Genomic DNA, 19,034 nt, shown 5'->3' on the forward strand with positions numbered 1-19,034 from the left:
TGGAAGTCAGATGTGCCCCTGACCCACACAGCACATCAGATATCCCTAAAATATTTGATATTGAAGGTTAGGAAGCATCTTGTTTCGTTACACCTTCCTGCTCCGAGGTTGGTGCGTCAAGATGCAGTAAAACGTATTTAAGTTTAGAGAGCTTTTTTCCCCAAACAGTTTACAGTCGATCTTTCTATAAACGACTATTGTTCACAAGCAGAAAGCACAAAAAAAAACTCTTATCAGTTTCCCCCAAGGCTCTTCCTGACTTCACGTTTAACGTTAAGAACGGTACAATTACCAAAGTGCCAAACAGCTATTGGAAGAAGCGTTCCCAGAAGAAAAAAAAAAACTAATTTAAATTTACAGAATCACAAGACAATTTTTTGTTGTTGTTTTTTCAGAAGATTAAAGGTAGATGCTTGTGCTAGATAATAAATAAAACGCAGAGTACACGAGACTGAATGAAAAAACTAAATTAAATGTTTTATATAGTATAAAATGAAACTTCAGGGTTAACTAGGCCTGAATAATCTTTGTTGTAGCTTGTATTTAACAGATTTGATATATTTATTATTAATTTATTATACTGTGAGCTCCAGTCATAGGTAGGTTAAACTTAAACCAGGATAACAAAACAAATCTCAGTTTAATCTCCCATTTTGGTTTTGTTGTGAAATGGGCCTCCGGTGTTCGGTTAAAAGGGCTGCAGAGGCTTTTATTTTGAAAAGCTGTGACGAAGCGGAAGCAGCCTGTTAGCTTCCGGAAATCAGTTGGAAAAAGATTTTCTTTCTGCTAGAAAAAAAAACAACAAAAAAATCCTGCTCTACGCCGAGTCCGACACACGCCGGGGCAGCGGGAAACCGTGACCGATGGACCGCCGGATCCCAGCGCCGAACCCGCGTCGATAGGACACTCGAGAGCCGAGGCTGCGAGTCCCCCCCCNGGCCAAGACTCGGACATAAGCAGCGCTGCGACAACCCCCAGCCAGCGGGGCTGGTGTGTGTGAGCCAGGGGACGGGAGGGAAGGAGGGAAGAAAAGGGGGAGGCATGGTGTCTTCAGGGGAGGCCGTGACTTGTTGTCTGTAGATAGGCGGGCGAGTTATCCGGGGAGTCCGAGCCGACTTTCGGTGCTTCTGCTCGGGCGCTATGGAGCAGCTGGGAGTCGGTCAGCCTGGAGGTAGCTTCACCGCGAACTAAACGAGCCAGAAAACAAAAACAAAAAAAAAAAAACGAGCATGAGTGTCAGGAACAGGTCCGTGTGAACGAGCTGTCGCCTGTGTTTCCAGCTCTCCTGCTAGCGCTTTAAAAGGCCCCCGCGGGTGTTTATGGAGGGAGTGTAGCCGCTGGGTTAGCCGGCCTCCACCGCCCCGATGAAAGAGTACAAAGTTGTGGTCCTGGGCAGCGGCGGCGTCGGGAAGTCCGCCCTCACCGTGCAGTTCGTCACCGGCACCTTCATCGAGAAGTACGACCCCACCATCGAGGACTTCTACCGCAAGGAGATCGAGGTGGACTCGTCTCCGTCGGTGCTGGAGATCCTGGACACGGCGGGGACGGAGCAGTTCGCCTCCATGCGGGACCTGTACATCAAGAACGGCCAGGGCTTCATCCTGGTCTACAGCCTGGTCAACCAGCAGTCCTTCCAGGTACAACACACACACCAAAAACCGAACTGGGGCTTATTTAGGGTGAACAGCTGGTGCTGTAGAGACCCCCAAAAAAGTGACTCACGAGAGGAGCTTCATCCTCTTAGAAAACAGGAGAAAATGTGACTTCATCTGCTGCTGACACAAGACTCACACATTCAAATAAACAGCTTTTAAAAGGGAAAACAATATCAGGAAACCCATCAAACAGCTTCTCTGTGAAGTGCTTAAAATGTAAAGACATATCTAATGGTTTTATGTCAATAAAAGTTACACTTTAGCATGATTTAAAGCTGGAGTGGGCCCTCGAGGGCCACCATCCTGCATGTTTTGGGTCTCTGCTCCAACACACTTGATTTGAATCAATGGGTGATTAACAGAACCTGAAGAGGTGATTAAACCACAGAATCAGGTGTGTCAGAGCAGAGGACAGAACAGCAGGGTTGCCTACCCCTGATTTTAAGGAATGTCTATCGCCCACCGCCTCCTATCTTCAAAATCAGGATTGTCACAGTTTAGGGCAAACAATTGAAAACAACATGATCGTGAGGGAGAGTGATGAAGAGGACTCTCGGCTACCACCACGCCAAATTTTAGCCCAATTTCGATAAAACTGACTGAGCTTTAGGCCGTTTTTGTTTTTCACTAATGTCGGAGCAACTCCACAAGTCAAAAGGGCACATCTGCTGATTATAGCCTGAAAGTTTCATTAAAGTCTGTTCGCTGGTTCATGAGATATTTTGCTAACAGACACACACACAGACTGAAACATTATTGCCTGCCTTTTGCCTTTCAGCGGTGGGCTTTAAGTAGTTTTAAAGGAAGTAAAATAGATAATATTAAGCTTGTGGCAGGGGTTTTCCTGTTCTCATGTTCCTCTGTCTGTCCGTCTCTCAGGATATCCGGCCGATGCGAGACCAGATAGTGCGCGTAAAGCGTTTCGAGAAGGTGCCGTTGATCCTGGTCGGCAACAAGGTGGACCTGGAGTCCGAGCGCGAGGTGGCCGGCTCAGACGGGCGGGCCCTGGCTCAGGAGTGGGGCTGCCCCTTCATCGAGACCTCCGCCAAGAGCAAGACCATGGTGGACGAGCTGTTCGCCGAGATCGTCCGACAGATGAATTACTCCACGCTGCCGGAGAAGCAGGAGCAGTGCTGCACGGCCTGCGTGGTGCAGTGAGGACGAGGTAGGTGATGACGTGTCCCCCGCGAGGGAGAAGTAATAACATAAATAAAAAATGCTCCGCAAGCTGAGGATGAAAGTGACACACGGGGGAGGTTTGTCTGGAAGTGAGAAGGGCGAGTGGGTGGTGCTGCCGCAGACCGTTTGTTATCGTAAGATGGCGTGTTGAGCCGAGGACTCGGCTGCCTGGGAGGTGGGAGACCCAGGAGAGCGGAGGGCGACGAGGCAGGCAAGTCCCTCGAGCCGAGCCACAGAAAGAGGAAAATGTCACATCCTGAGAGGAGAAAATCGGGCTGCAAAACAGGAAGTTCGCTCTGGTTTCTGGTCGAGATGTCGCCTCTGTTAACAGCTGCTCACTGGCCCTTTTTTTTTTTTTTAAATTTTAAACCAGTTTCAGTCGCTCGTATCTTACATTTGTTCGTTTCTTGCTCAGGGACCTTTCTCCTGGATCTTCACAGAAAGGGGTTGTTTTTTGTTTTTGTTTTTTCTGGAAGAACCTCGAGGACGACCTGACCTTCGACCAGTCCGACTAAACCTTACTGCATCAGGTAACGTTTCTGACTCTCACAGAGTGTCTGGCAGAAAACAGACTCTTATTTTTGATATTGTAAACTGTTGGAAGACGCTTCTGCTGCAACCTCGACGGCCTTTTATGATGAGCCTGGAAGGAGTCGGACAGACTGACTCTGTGAATTTTTGTTTTTGTTTTCTTCTCTTTTTTTTGTCATTTATAGATGGGAGTTTTCCTGAAAGCAGGGGTGTTTTGTGAGGCTGCAGCGTCTTTTTAAAGCTGCTTCAATCACTATTATATTCTTTAATATTACTTGTATCATGTCTGAAATTTGGAATTTGATAAAGTATTTCATAATATTGGAACATTTTGACTTTTAGGCATGCATACTGAAAGTAGTGTGCTGCTCAGGTGTACCATTCACCTTATTTTGGTATCTTCTAACTGGTTCAAACCACTGCAGTATATGTTTGGTTTTCTTTTTTTTTTTTTTCTAAGAGTGTGTAACTGTGGATTAAACCAGTAATATTTACATCAGGCGACAGTAAAACTTCTTCATAACCGAGCGACCTGAAGCAGCTGAGCTTATCTGCGAACGTTTTGACCGTTTAAATCCACTCGAAGAGCCGAGGATGAGCCATTTCCCTGTTTTAGTTCAGAGTTCAGTCGTAGGCTTTAGAAGGCGAGACTCACGTGGACGCCGGTCTTCCATTTTAGGTTTTCTGGAGGAGTCTGTAGGGTTTGAAACGACCAAAGTAAGCTAACGCTCTGCATTTGATACGTGTTGCTTTGAATTCAGGTGACACTGATTTCTTGTTCCGTGGTTTGATTTAAAAGGTTCTGGCACAGTTAATCAGATTTAACTTCTTCTTTTTTTTTTAATAATGTAACCTATTTATTAAAAGTGACATGGTTAGCTTGTTTTAAACTTCATTTTATACTAGCTTCTGCTTCTGCGTGAGTTTTTTCGGGGATTTGTTGTTTTTTTTTAAGCTGAGAATTTAACGGAGCCTTAAAATTTTCCCTTGCAAAACTGGTGTCATTTGTCTTTTTTTTTCATTTCAATGTTTTTTTTTTTTGCTTTGAATATAAACGACTGTCATGGTTTGAGGGTAAACACGCTGGAACCTCTGTTGTTTTGTGACGAGACACAAAGTATTATCTCTGAGCGATACGCGGGCTCCATCTGATCATTTCAATCTGGCCGCACGCCGTTTTGTCAAAACGTAAAATCTCCTCCACTAAAACCCGAGAGGCTGCTGTTATCGTTCCCCGACGTTAATGGAATCATCCCCGTCTCCCTGACCACGTAAATGCTTTAAATTAAAGGGCAGTTTCATATTTAGAAGTTTTAAAATTGTGTCTTTAATGCCTAGATGTGACTCCATACTTGTGCCTCATTTAATATTTTAATAATGTTCAATTAAACTATATTAACTGGTTAAAAAGAACAGCATAAAGACATGTTTGCAGAGTAAAAAACTTGAATTTTCTTATGTTTGTGCCGTCTCATTGGTGTACACAAAGGGGAGAGACTAAGATTATAGTTTTTTGAAAAGTGTGGTTGTGTTGAGGACTTATGAGCCGTCAGTATCTTACTCGGTGTTCCTATAGAGTCTTAAAAGTATGAAAATTGCTTTTTAGTGTTTAAATGTCTGAGTAATGAGTATGAGGGGTTGGTGGGGGGGAAATTGGAAAAAAACCATTTGTGTTTGGAAACTAATTTTTTTTCCCCATTCTGTTAAGATTAAAATCTGAATTTCTAAAACTTTGGTTGTTTTTCGCAGTGATTAAATGTAAAATAAAGTGAAAATGATGTCAGCTTTCTGTTGAAGGTAAATGAGAAAAATTATGTCGTTAAAAGCTTTAAAGTTGGATTATTTGTGAAGAAATGAGGCTAAATATGCACCATTAAAACTTAAACCTTTTTGTTTATAACTTATTTCTCCTGTTTATGGCTGTCTGGTTTGTATAAACCACAGAACTGAACCCTTCTGGCAAATATTTGGCCCCAAAATATAAATAAATAGGAGATTGTCTGATTATAATACCCTGAGGGGTCCCTTTAATCTAAACTAGGGAAAGCCCTTCAGACAAGAAGTAAACACTTATTATTTCAGGTCCAGATTTAGAGTTTTGCTCAACTTTAAAGCTTTCGCGATGTTCCAGCTCTGAAAGAAAACCCTGAGCTAACCTCCTGATGCTGTGAGGGTCGGCTGAGCGATCTCGGCGTCTCTTTGTGGTTCCGCTGCAGATATCAGCTGAAGCTGCAGCTCTTCGTGTGTCGCCGCGTGTCTGAACGCCTCGGAGGAAATAAACTTGTTTTGGATTATCGTGGGCTTCTGCTGCGTTCGTCTCTGTCGGGGTCAGCGAGCTGCGACAAAGCAAACCTGCAGGAGCACTCTTTTTTCTTTTCTTTTTTTTTTCATTTAAATTTGTTATTAAGGGATGTTTACGAAGACATAAATCTGTAGCCGAGTTGTCTGGGACCATGCAACCTGGTGATTAAATCAGTGAACCTGCAGTAAATGTGAAGGGCTGTGGGAATGGTTGCAGGTCACCAACTGATATGTACTTAAAATTAACAAAAACAAATCTTTTTTAGTCACTTCAAGGCCCTAAAAGTGACAAATGTAGCTGTGCGATTGTGTGAATCTATGATTCTAAACACCCACATGCAGCACACTCCGCACCCCTACTTCTTACAGTTTTTTCACATGAAGCAGGTAAATAAGGCGTGTTTATTTTGGATAGTTGAGTAATGTTTTCAATGTTCAGGCATGATTCATTCGTTTCAGGTGGATCTAATCTGCAGAGGTCAAACTGGTTTACGTCAGAACGGGATAAATCGCAGCCAATGAAGTGATTTATCTGAACTTTTAATGATATGCCAGTCAGATAATTTAATGTGTGTGCAATAAATTGGGTCTGATGTGTGAGTTTGACCTGAAAAGAGGGATAGAGGACGAAAACTAGACACAGGAACTAAGTAAAGTTTCTGCAAGGGTTTTTAATATTTGTCATATAAATAATAATGTTTGGTAGTAGACTTATGTGGAGCTTATTTTTCAATAAATCAGATTAAGTTTTTACCACAGGATGGAAACAGAAGGACTAAAACAGGTTTTTTAGAACTACCTGTGTTAAAGTGAAGCAGGTGCAGTACCACCCCCCTGCCTGCAGGTGGCGCCGCTACACCTTTTGATTCGTTAGGTTTGTGACCTCACATCAGGAAGCGGAAGTAGCGGCCGGTTTAATAGCATCCTGCAGGATGATGACGAGCCCGAGGAGTGGATAAACAGTCAAAACTGTTTGACTAAATATATAAAAATAAAACTTAAAGGTTTCAGTGTGCGGCGGCCATGAAGACGGTGTTTGTGACGGTCGGGACCACGAGCTTCGACGAGCTGATCGAGCGCGTCACATCCGCCGAGGTCACCCAGGTGAGCAAAGACAGGTGCTGAAGGTGTGAAAACACAGATCTAACCCAAACTAAAGGCTTTCCCTCTCCTCACTAGGAGTTAAAGAGTCGCGGGTATGAGCGCTTGGTTCTGCAGGTCGGAAGAGGAGCTCTCCTTCCAGCTGCTGACAGCTGTTCTCACCTCAGACTCGAGGCTTTTCGATTCAAAGACTCGATAGCGGAAGACATGAGACGGGCTGACCTGGTCATCAGCCACGCAGGTGAGTAAATGTGATGAGATAATAATCAGGTGGAGTCCACTCTTAGAATGCATCTGTTCAAGCTACATGGAGCAAAATAAGGAGGGATTTCTGGGTTTGTTTTTAAATCAAAAAGCAGGTTTCTGTGAAACATAATGATCTATTAACAGTTCTCAACATTTTTAGTCAAATAGTTTGGGGTTTGGGAGATTTATTCTGGCTGCTTTGTTTAATCAGAAAGCTTTAATTGTCATTGTATGGGAGTACAATGAATTTATAGTGGCGCTCATTGGTGTATTTGACATACAGACAAGAACAAAACAAAAAATACAAAATATAAGACTTTAACAAGATGGGGAAAAAGAAAATAAGTACTAACTCTGACTAATTTGTTTGTACCCTTTTGTTACGGCAAGACAAACCCATAAATGTCAGTAAAAATAAAACTTAATATTGATTAAAGCAATAGAAAAAAAAACTACTAAAAGTCAACTAATGAAAATCAGATGGTTTTGATTTGAGGTTCAGGAGAATAATTAAAAAAAATCCAAGTTATTGAAACAGGCCTTGACTAAAAGGCTGGTACCACTTTAAAAGATTGAAAGTAATTTGACCTGGACGTGATAAACTCAGGTGTGTCCTGTTATCAGCATCAGTCTCCTAATCAGTCAGTCTGATGGCTTAAAAGGACAAAAGTGATCACTGTTCTGTTTTAAGATAGTTTCGTCTTACTTTACTCAGCTTCAAGGTATTTTAGTGGCTATTTTGTGTTTTTCATTTGACAAAAAGGGCACTTGCAAATTTGTCTGTTTGTGTGCACGTTTTTATTTTTTATTTTTTATTCCTTCCAAGGTGCAGCTTTGTGAAAATGTTATTAATAGCAGGAGTGAACAATAAGCACAAGTCGCAGTAATAAAGCAGGATGTTTTGTGTTGATGACAGCAGTAAATGCGATAAGATAAGAACTTTATTGATCCCGCAGGTAGTTGTTGTGCCAGGGTTTAAGTACAAAGGAACGTACACAAGATATAAAAATAAAAGCATATACAAATAACTGAGCGGTAAACATTAAAGTGTTTATTGTAGAGCAGGATTCATTTTTATTGTCCTGTGTGCAGAAAGGGGAGGCGTTAAAGTTTAAAGCTGCAGGGAGGAAGGACTTCCTGTGGCGTTCTGTGGAGCACCTCAGAAGGTGCTGTGGTAGAGTCCAGTGAGGCGCGCAGGGCAGAGAAGGTGACGCTGGAGACCACTGAGCGGTAAAAACATCTGTAGCATGGACCTGCAGACGTTAAAAGACTCGAGTCTCCTCAGAGGAAAAAGGCAACTCGGCCTTTACTTGTAGAGAACGTCGGTGTCAGCTGTCAGTCCAGTTTACTCTCCAAGTCAGGGTCCTCAAGGGCCACCATCCTGCATGTTTTCCTTGTTTCTCTGCTCCAGCACGCCTGACATGAATCAGTGGGTGATTAACAGGCTTCTGCAGACCATGAAGAGGTGATTAAACCACTGAATCAGGTGTGTTGGAGCAGGGAAACAAGTAAAACATGCAGGATGGTGGCCCTGGAGGACCAGGATTGCCCATCTCTGGTCTAAGTGGAACCCCAGGTGCTTGTAGAAGTCGATGGTGTCCCCCTCAGTACCCCTGACGTTGATAGGGTTGGGGAGGGTACTCTTCTTCCTGCAGTCCTGTAGATACTGACTTTGGTGCTGATTTTTGCAAGTTCCTGCAGGGAGGGCAGCGGGTGATCTCAGAACCAGCAGCTTCCTCCCCGCGTTGTTCCTCCTGAGGACTTGGAGGAATTATGTCTCAGAAATGTGGATGCCCAGATATTTAAAACACTGCACCCTTCTCACCTCTGTTCCTGTACCGAGGGAAGAGAAGATGGCTCAGCACGTATCCCTGCAGGGCGACTTTTCTATCGTTCTTCAAACAGCCTCAGAGCTCAACCTTCCTTCTCTGCAGCTTGTATTTCTGGTCTTTAATTGCCTCGTCGTCTTTAAACGCCTCAAGACCACGAGGCGGCTTCTAGTTCAGCTGCAGAGTTTCTTTGTTTTTTTTTATGGAAGCGTCCGATCATGGTTCCTTGGTTTAAATCCGTTTCCTTGCAGCTGATGGTTTCAGTTGTCTTTTAGACCTTGGCAAAGTAAAAACACATCCAATAGTTTGTACTTGGTGTGTTATTGTTTGGACTTATTACCCCGAAACCTGGACCTGCAGCTGTTTGAGAAATTAGGCCAAGAGACGTGAACTCGTGGAGTGCGTCTGTGATTCGTTCTCCAACCTGTAACTTTCCCCGGGCCAGTCGGTGCCTCGGAGCACGTTACTTTGCGTTTGAACAAACTCTTTCTGTTTGGTCCGAAGTCAGACGGCGCTTTGACCTTCTTTTTTTTTTTTTTTTTTACGTCCACGAACGTAACGAAGTGTGGAGCTCACAGCAGAAACGGATGTGGGAGCAGTGAGCTGACAGAAAAATGCTGAGCGTTGCAGGCAGACGGGAACAAATAAAACACAGCAGTTTGACTCCAGCTTTAATAATAAACAACCTAATTTCTGAACTGAAGCACGGAAAGGCAGGTGATTAAAAAAAAAAAAAAAAAAAAAGCTTTACGGTGCTTAAACGCACATGTGAAACAGGAACAAAAAAGCCACAAACTCATCAGACTGATTAATCAAAGCACAGCTGTTATTTCTCTGCCTTGAAGTCCGTCGGAGCCATTAGTACGCAGCGTTTTGTTTCTACGCCGGTGTTCTTTTTAACACAAAGCTGTTACTTTTAAAAAGCTAAGCCAGGTTTTATTTGTGTTAACATTCAGCAAGAAAAAAAGCTAAATGTAGGACACGTATGCACTAATGAAACTATAAAATGAACTCAAGGCAACGCAAAATAAAAATGTTTTAAAAAAAATAAATAAAAGTAAAGAGAAACAAGATTGACTTGAAATAAAATTATGCAACAGGACAGCACAACCTGACGTCTCGAGTCAAACGGAAGTTGTTTTTTTTCAGCCTCAGTTGTCTGAGCTATTTTTAAATGTGCGACAAACGCGTGAACGCTTTCTGAGGTACGTTTAGAACAGATAAATGCTTCAGGTCAGTTTCTATACTTTGTTCTTCTTTATTAATGATTGTCTATTAAAGGACATCGCTACCAGTGACTCTGTGAAAATAAAACTCTTAACGTTTGTTTAAAATTGTCATGTTTTTTTTTCCTCTTGAATAAGGATCTTCATCTTTTTTTTTTTTTTTCAGGAGCAGGAAGTTGCCTGGAGGCTCTCGGTGCCGGCAGACCCCTGCTGGTCGTCGTCAACGACCGACTGATGAACAACCACCAGCTGGAGCTGGCCGCGCAGCTGCACGCCGACGGCCACCTGTTGTACTGCACGTGCAGGTGCGTTTGTCTAAGACCCGTTCGAGGTTCGCGACGCCGGACGACACGGCCGCGTTGACCGTGTCCCTGTTGTCTTGTTCAGCACCCTGACGGGGACTCTGAGGGACATGGACCTCTCCGCGCTGCAGCCGTTCCAGCCGGGACAACCGAAGAACTTTGCAAACTTTTTAGACAAAGCCCTCGGGGTTAAATGAAACCTTCATCCCGCGAGGCAGCTGGTTGTTTGCTACAAGCTTTTATTCTCAAAGAATCTGATCGACTCGTTTATTTCTGGCTCTGCGGAGTTAGAATTTGTACACAAGGAGAAAGCGTGTCTAACTTCATGTTACTGTGTAAGTTTATAGATTTATACGACTGAAGCTGATGGTTTGGGTCAAACAATCTGATCTGGAGGGTTTTACTTGTTTGGGTGCAGGTAAAATAAACATGTAGCCATCAATCAGTGTCCGTTTAAAATGATGAACTTTAAACTTCAATTTGATGTGAGTCAGCTGTTTATCACCCGCAGTCTGTTGGTGAAATGTCACGAACCAGTGAACGGATTTAATAAAGGTCAGAAAGGAGCTGGAGTCCACGGGATTAAAAATGGCTGCAACAACTAATCGACTTCGCCAAACTCTCAAATGGCGGCCATTTTTTACAAATATTTTTTTTAACTTTGTCATGAACCGTTGAGTTCAACAGGCTGAGCTCTCTCTACATCAGGTCTGATCAAACGTAACGTTACCTTTTAAGGTTTCACCAAAACGGCTTCTTCACATTTTTAATTTTACAGAATTCACTCATGTTGTCTTTAGTTTGTTGATCGTCACAGCTGGTTTATAAATCAAGCTCCATGATCATTTAGACAAAAGCCTCCTACTTCATTATAGATGTGTAGTTTTCATTGGATGATGGGAAAGTGAAACTATTTATTTAGAAGAGTTTAATTAGTTTTAATTCATCACTTTTTCCGTCCTGGTTGGTTTGTAGTCCTAAGTGCGCAGCTTGTCAGATTTATTTGTCGTCCGCTGTGAATTTGTTTGTGAATGTCTTTTGTTTTTCTCTCCTCACAAGGCGAACCTCCGCCTGCAGGTCTGGTATTTTGCATGGCGCTGATTTGTTTGTTCCGTTGCGTAATCCTCCGCGTGGTCCGCTGTCGTTTCGCTGCAGGTCGGGATCTATAACAGAGGACGGGCCAAACGAAGCGCCACGTGGTTCTCTCGATTGTGTCAATTATGGAAAAAAAAAAACAACCCTCGGCCCATTGAGGCGTCACACTCCGCTCAGCTTTCATAAGGCCGGAGCTTTTTGTGTGTTGGGAGAAGGTCAGAAGTCGGGGCGAGTTGTTCCGATCTGAGCCACAAGGGTGGGATGGTGTTTAAATGTAACCTTGTGGGCTGATTAGCGTTTGTCCTTCCAGACCAAGCAGAGAGCTTCATCTTCAACAAACACAGGGCGGCTCTTCAACTAGAAGCCATGCAGAAAAGAAGAGTTTTCTTTTTAGTATTTTACCCGTTTATCTCAGTCTAACATATCAAGAAGCAGCATTTTATGCTCCACCCGGTCAGATGTTATGAAGTGGCAACTTTTTTGTGAAACTGCGATCCCTGTAGTCATCACTTCCACGGTGTTGATGTTGATACACCACTGCTGACTCCTCGTTTCTTAAGGTTTAGAGTCTCTTCACGACCAGACGATTTCTGACACAGGAAATGAGGTGAAGAGCAGCACGTACTCAGGTTTGGCCCCTCAGCCCTTATTAGCCAGTTTTGGAAAAGTCTCAACGGGGAAACGGGTTTTGTCCACGTCTCATCCGACAGCGTTTTACTGGGTACGAATGCGTCTGGCAGCAGGCTTGAAAACCTGTTTCGCCAGGGGCAGGTTGGGTTTAGTCTGAGAAATGTTTTACAGCAGGTCTGAAGCGGAAGACTGGCATGTTTCTCTCTCTCTCTCTCTCTCTCTCAGGAAAGTCCCTTCTGTTCATTTCCAGTTGCACTTCAGTGGAAACAGGATTCGCTGCAACGTCGTGCCACGCAGCTTCCTTCAGTTCCTTTTTTCAGTCAGACGCGTCAGAGCTGAATGATTGGCACATTCTGAGGAGAAGAATCAATAAAACACAACGTGTGTGTGTTCGACACGGCACTCAAACTTGTAAATTCCTGCCACCGCACGTAAATTTCCCAGACAAGAGGCCGTGTCGGCACTTAATGTTTTGCATTTTATTATCTCCATCAAACAGTATTTATATAGTGAAATGTAGGGCAGCGCTGTGGAGTGGTGGTTAGCTCCACGAGGGATCGGACTGAAACGTGCACGAACGATAAAATGAACTCGTTACTCGACTGAAAACCAATTTGAGCAACGCTAAAACTTCTTCCTGTCGCCCGTGTTTGCTGCCTGTGGCAAAGTGTCTCATAAACCTCTGGGCAGATGTTACTGAAGCTCGCAGGAAGTAATTGTTGGTTGTGCGTCTGCAACTGATTAACTTTTGGGGTCATCTCGGTTTAAGATGGCTGCGACACCCAACTGATCCTAAAAAAAAGACAAAAGTGGCCTTAGCTTTGTCAATTATACAAATATTGAGCTACACTTTGGTGTGGTAGTAGCTGAGAGTTAACAGATTGTAAAACGATGCTGTTAACTAGTTGGCATATTCTGTTAGTAAAATATCTCCTGAACCTTTGGCTGGATTTGGATGTGCCTCTGCAGCTGATGACGTGACTCCTGCTCCTGTCGGATTAAAAAGCTGCAGCTGAGCGCAGATTTCAGCACATTTGAGCAGATTTCAGCACATTTCACATTTTCAGCGTCCTGTCCTCCACCGGCTCCCCGCGGACGCCTCTCCGACTCGCCTCAACCCTTTGTCCCCTTGTGGGCCCTCGGATCATCTGATCGGTTCCTCTGGGTCGTCCTGAAAACCTGGCTGAAGTCCAGAGGAGACTTCCAATATTAGACAGACTTCCTGTTTTTAAATCTCTCCTAAAAACACGTTTGTTCTCGCTGGTGTTTCACCCAGAGTTGGTTGGTTTTAGTCTTTTAATGGCTCAGTGTTCACCGTTTTATTTCTGTTTGTGATATTTTCTAAATGTATTTATTTTTATTCTCGTTTTTACCTTTTTGCTTTTGTCTTTTATGTAATTATTACTGCAGAGCACTTTGGTTACAACCTGTTGTTTTTAAATTTGCTTTAGAAATAAACTGACTTGTTTAATTAAGAGTCAGGTCAAGATGGTCGCCACAGCTAATCAGCATTAATAATAAAATAGGTATAACTGAGTTTTACAAAAAAAGAGCTAAAATTTGTTGTGGTAGCAGCTGAGAGTCACATCTTCTCACACATCGTTGTTTTCGAGGTTTGACCAAAACGGCCACGACTCCGACGTTTCTCAACATAACATGATCCTCCTCTAAAACTCATGAAAGCCTTAATTGATCTCATTTAACTTCTGTCCAGCTCTCGTTGTGACTTGCATGTTTGTTACTCCAGTAAAGATGGACGTGTCTTTTTGTTTGGAGAAGTTTGCCAACATCATCCAAACGAGTTTCCAACTCAACGACGACAAACCTGTGAACACATTTCTACCCCCCGCCACGTGTTCTTGTTTGTCTCCGCCCTTATCTGCAACAATTAAACCTCCAGTTTTATTATCAGTTTCTAAGCTTAGGAAGTGGTGAGAGCTGTCGCCTCCAAACGGGAAGGTCGCAGGTTTGATTCCCGACCCTGGGGGTGGAGTTTACATGTTCTCCCTGTGCTCACCTGGGTTTCCTCCCACAGAACAAAACCAAGTGTGTTAGGTTAGATTAATTCTAAAATTGTCCCCTAGGTGTGAGTGAGAGTGTGAATGGTTGTTTGTCTCTGTGTCCCTGTGATGGACTGTAGACCTGTCCAGGGTGTCCCCCGTCTCTCACACAGTGACTGCTGGAGAAAGAGAAGCAGGTAAAAGGAAATGGATAGTTTAAAAATCCTAACCAGGGATTAGGTTTGCAAATTAGCCTCAGAGCGATGTTGACTCTGTTCTAACATTCAGTCATGTTTGATGTGCTCCTCTTGTCACATAAACACAAACTGAACTCATTTTCTGGCTGGATTAATTGTTACATGCAGTCTTCTGCTCGGTGCTCTGGGTCCTCTAGCTGAGGTGCAATCAAAGGAATGAATGAATGAAAACAGCTGTTTGACCCCAGGGGTTACCCCGGTAACAATCCGGGGTTTGAGTAACCGAAACCAGTCGGTTCTGAATCAGGGGTCCACAGGTAGCCCCGACGGACGGCAGGGCAAAGTCTTCATATAAAAGCCAGCAGAAGGTGAACGTTTCTCGTCCAAATGAGAACACGATTTACTGTCTTTGTTCTCTTTTTGAAAACTGATCTCAGGTCGAGACACGTGCAGCTGAGGCAGAACCCTAACCCTGACAGAAAAACCCCGCCGTACAAACTGCTGCTGCTGCGGCCCGAGAAGGATTATCGTGTTTATGGATGTAATATTTACACACCACCGAACGGGGAACAAGGTGTAGAGTGACATCCGGAGCCATTTTAAGACCACGCATGTTTTTGTTTTTGTTTTGAGAACAACGTCTAAAAAAGTAGACTGAGACGAGAGTTTTAATGGAAACATTTGGACGTATGACCTGAACGAGAAAACCTTATTAAATAATTTTCACCCACAAGTTTCCCAAACAAACAGAAAATAACCAAACCTGGATCAGTGGTGACTGGAAATGTGATATTTTACGTTACATACACGTTAATAAGAATTTTCCTTTAACACTTGTTTGTTTCCAGGGAAAAGATACAAAATTAAAGATAAAATAAGTCTTTCCTTGTAGCAGCGGAGCGTTTCTGTTTATCAGAGAGTCGATGCAGCTAAATGATGTGAAGGTTGGGTCTCCTGTTCTCAGAAAACAAATGAAATAGTTTCTGGGTCAGCGTACTCCCACACGAAGAGAAGGACTTTAGCTGAAGCTTTTTATGCTTATCAGGACAAAACATGAATATTAAATATTTAATTAGCTGTTTGGAGGTTTAACTGACTTGACGCATATCTTTGAAATGACTCCGGCTGTGTAATCAAATGTGACGCCCTTAATGGCCAAAGATACACAATCTGAACTAAAGCTAAACATCAGAACGTGAAATCTTTGTAGCAGCCGAACACGCAGTCCTAAATCTTTCCGAGTGGCGTGTTACCAGCTCTCAGGACCAGCCTACGGTTTACTAATCTTATCTTTTAGCTGCGCTTATCTTAACTTTTTTGCTACTCCTTTGCTACATTTAGCTTTTAGCTGTTAATTTTTGCTTTAAACTACTGCCTAGCTGCTTGTAGATTTTAGTTAGTTTTGCAGTTTAGCTACAGTTTTGTAGCTCTTAGCATCGGTTTGTTAATTTGAGCTTTAAACTCGAGGTTTGGCTACATTTATCCTTTAGCTAATGTTTATTAATATTGCTTTTAACTGCTGTTTTGTTCATTTTACCTTTAAGCTACAGTGTTGCTGATTTTAGCCTTTAGTTTTGTTTGTTTTAACCTTAATCAGGAGTGTCAAAGCTTCAAGGCTCCTCTGTCCTGGAAGTTTTAGTTTGTTTCTGCTCCAACACACCTGATTCAAACAGTTTAATCACCTCCTCAACGAATCGTCACGTTCTCCGGCAGAACGTCCACAGATCAGGTGTTTTAAAGCAAGAACAGCTAAAACGTGCAGGAGAGCGACTCCTGAGGAACGGAGTTTTGACGCTTGTTGATTCTTCGACAAGTTTCAGCGAAGCTCTTCAGCGTTCACTCTGCGTTTTCAGAGAAAACGCGTCCTTATCCAGTTTGAGCAGGGTTTCTGGAAGTTGGCCTCGTTTCCTGGGATTGGAGCAGGAGAGGACGTTCCTCGGGTTGTTGCCGTGAAGTTCACCGCAGACTCGTTGCTTGTTGTTGGTTGAGAACTCCTCCCGACGGTCAGCTCTCTGATCGTGACTCACGCCGCTCCTGAGAGCAGCTGTATTCTGTTTTCATGTGTTTATCTGAAGGAGGATTAGTGTGACCGCAGCCTGGACTTGGAGGGGGAGGGGGGGGGGGCGACTAAAAATACTTCAACAAAAAAGACCTTTGTAGAAAACTGGTGACATTCAGAGATTAAAAGAACCGAGGCCTTCAAGAATGCTACAATTTGCATCATGGAAAAATGAGATCCTGTGTTTTTACTTCGTGACCTCTGCCCACAGATGGTGTTGGCCTTATTTCCTCGCTCTCTCTCTCTCCGTGTTTACAAAAGTGTGCTGCAGGGCTTCTTAAAGATCTCTGGAGCTGAGGGAAACGTACACACACGTCAGCGACCAGTGTATACATCTAGAAATAACCCTCCTTCAAATCTATGATTTAGAAAAAAGTGCCATTTGAGCCAGACAAAAAAAAACTATTAAAATGATGCCAGCAAACCTTGAAGGATCGCTCATCGTTCGCCACGCTGCGTGCCGAGGTTTTAAACAAAGACCTCATCTGATCTTTTGGAGCTTAAACTATGTGACAGGGATGACTCTCAGCTACCACCACACTAAATTTTAGGTCAACATCTGTAAAACTGACTGAGTTGTAGCTATTTTTACGTTGGCTCAGACTGATTAGCTGTGGTGGCCAAATTAAATCAGGTCGACTCTAAAAATAAATCAGCCGTAGATGCACTTCTAATGATTACGTTTGGTGAGTTTCATTAAAATCACTTCAATGGTTCACAAGATATTTTGCTAACAGACAGACGAGGCTGACTCCAAGAGTTAAAGCTTTAAACAGATCTTGTGCTGAAGATGACATTCGGCCACCACAACATCTAAATTTAGCTCAACATCTGTAAAACCAATTTTGTGTTTGCTATAAGCGATTTATCTGTGGCAGCCATCTTGAATCTGGTTGACTCTAAAAGATAGTGGAGCTTTTTTTAAAAAAAAAATAGTAAAAGCCTGACCAGAGACCGCAGCTATTCAGGTAGATGGTAGATTTTATTTTGAACCAGAACGTTATATAAAAGAGTCGAGTTCTGTGGTGGGGAATAAATAATCCACTTTGAGACTTTTAGCACGTCTAACCTAAAGTCTGTCACACATATTCGTTTTGAAACTGTCTGTTCTGGTTTTGGGTTTCTATTCTGGTCCCTTCACTATATTAGGTTCAACTTCCTGTTTCAGGTTCAAGTTCAACATTAATATCTTAGTACTTTTGTTAAAAAAAATGTTTTCTTTTGGTTACATGAGGGCAAAAAAGAGGAAAAAGAAGAATTATTGTATGTCGCACTGAGAGTTTAGCAGCTTAACAGCCTGAGGAATGAAGCTGTGGGTTGGTGTATTTAAGTTACTTTTGCTTCCTGTTTTGTTTTGCTTCAAATCCCTGATATTTGGATGCACTTTACATAAACATGTTTTCCTGTGAGGAGTGTGCTTCTGTACATACAGTACTGTGCCAAAGTTTTAAACCACCTGCATTTTTTTATTTATTCATTTATTTTTTTAATACGTTGCTTTTAAGCAGCCAGAATTCCCTGGGATATTTCAGAGCGGAGTATTTCTATATGTCTCTTTAAAGTTTGTCTTTAAATTCTGGCTGCTCTCTTACTCGTCCTTTAGTCCAGTACCTGACCGTTTTCAGAGAAACTTAACTCTTGACCTATGAATCTTTAGCATGGAAAAAAAAAAAAAAACCTCAACCGAACTTGGCTGAGAACAAGCAATAAACTGGATCTTTGTGTGCTTTACCACCAGCATGTCGCAAAGACACAATTTGTTCCCATTTCTTTAACCAAAAGAGAAAATATCCAATATGTGTTTGACAGTAAATGGTATTTTAGCACCAGCAAGCTGTATCCTAAAGAGTTAAAACTGGACCTATAGATGATCAACTGATGGATGGAACATCTCTCAGGTCTTGTGTCAATTTGTTTTTCTCCCGTTTTTAAAGACATGACATAAAAGAATCATGTTTCCACCTTAAATCAAGCTTTATCACCCAATTTCACGTGAGCTTCATCTCTTTGAGGCCATTCTGTTCCTTTTTAAAGATAATTTTGTGCCATATTTTTGTTTTTGTTCCCCATTGTTTTCTTTTTTTGCATTTAAAGCTATCTTATGTCTCTCTGTAGTAATTATGAAACTGTTAATGGCTGTTTTGTCTCACTTGAGCCTCTTTTCTGCACATGATTTGGGTGAGGACCCCTGAATATCTGTCCATGAATAGCTCAGTCTATAAGAACTTACAAGGAGCTGGAAATCTGACCCTGTATGGCAGGCTGTTGTAGCATATAATCAAAGCTCTACTTAAAATAACATTCATACTAGTCAAATTTGAGTGTACAACATCTGAAATGGCATTCCTATAAGTAAATATCTCCATGACAAATAGCAAATTAGGGGGTAAAAAATAAGTACAAGTTTTGTTTTTTTTAATCTGGCCATTTATATATTCCATGGCTTGACTGGATACATATTTCAGATATCTATAATTCAATTCTTCTCGGTGATAAAGAACATTTCATACATTCAGAAGAGGTCTCTTCCTGTCTGTAATCAACATTTCAGGGCATTTTCAGAAACCTCCACTCTGGGACCTGGATTCAAAAGGTTTTGGCTTTGTGTCCACGCATGGCCTGAAACGCAACAGAAATGTTACAATTTCACCTAAAAACAACACCGTGTAAACAGGGCCTCAGT

At 42.6% G+C, this 19,034-nt stretch overlaps 2 protein-coding genes across 3 annotated transcripts; both read left to right on the forward strand.

Annotated features, from left to right (window-relative positions):
* Nucleotides 1-940: 940 nt before the first annotated feature.
* On the forward strand, nt 941-5,265 carry rap2c (RAP2C, member of RAS oncogene family). The gene is made up of 3 exons (XM_017408242.3): nt 941-1,637; nt 2,535-2,820; nt 3,250-5,265. Exons 1-2 carry the CDS (start codon nt 1,365-1,367, stop codon nt 2,811-2,813), a joined length of 552 nt encoding a protein of 183 aa, XP_017263731.1. The 5' UTR covers nt 941-1,364; the 3' UTR covers nt 2,814-2,820; nt 3,250-5,265.
* Nucleotides 5,266-6,484: 1,219 nt separating this feature from the next.
* Nucleotides 6,485-18,045, forward strand: zgc:92907 (ALG13 UDP-N-acetylglucosaminyltransferase subunit). 2 transcript variants are annotated; one of them, XM_017408124.3, is made up of 4 exons: nt 6,485-6,770; nt 6,846-7,008; nt 10,235-10,373; nt 10,456-18,045. In XM_017408124.3, the coding sequence occupies exons 1-4, from the start codon at nt 6,690-6,692 to the stop codon at nt 10,565-10,567; spliced, it is 495 nt and encodes a 164-aa protein (XP_017263613.1). In that variant the 5' UTR covers nt 6,485-6,689; the 3' UTR covers nt 10,568-18,045. The 2 variants fall into 2 exon arrangements, with proteins under 2 accessions (XP_017263613.1, XP_024860019.1); XM_025004251.2 differs by lacking the exons at nt 6,485-6,770; nt 6,846-7,008 and adding an exon at nt 7,649-7,735.
* The last annotated feature ends 989 nt before the right edge of the window (nt 18,046-19,034 follow it).

This window comes from Kryptolebias marmoratus, linkage group LG9 (genome assembly GCF_001649575.2).
Source record: "Kryptolebias marmoratus isolate JLee-2015 linkage group LG9, ASM164957v2, whole genome shotgun sequence".
Taxonomy (NCBI): domain Eukaryota; kingdom Metazoa; phylum Chordata; class Actinopteri; order Cyprinodontiformes; family Rivulidae; genus Kryptolebias; species Kryptolebias marmoratus.

What these genes read in the sequence shown, in the direction of transcription:
- rap2c (XM_017408242.3), top strand. Translation starts at nt 1,365, where the DNA reads ATGAAAGAGTACAAAGTTGTGGTCCTGGGCAGCGGCGGCGTCGGGAAG. An exon ending in TCAACCAGCAGTCCTTCCAG is followed by an intron (nt 1,638 to 2,534) that starts GTACAACACACA and finishes TCCGTCTCTCAG; the next exon opens with GATATCCGGCCGATGCGAGA.
- zgc:92907 (XM_017408124.3), top strand. Translation starts at nt 6,690, where the DNA reads ATGAAGACGGTGTTTGTGACGGTCGGGACCACGAGCTTCGACGAGCTG. An exon ending in CATCCGCCGAGGTCACCCAG is followed by an intron (nt 6,771 to 6,845) that starts GTGAGCAAAGAC and finishes TCTCCTCACTAG; the next exon opens with GAGTTAAAGAGTCGCGGGTA. An exon ending in CTGTTGTACTGCACGTGCAG is followed by an intron (nt 10,374 to 10,455) that starts GTGCGTTTGTCT and finishes TGTCTTGTTCAG; the next exon opens with CACCCTGACGGGGACTCTGA.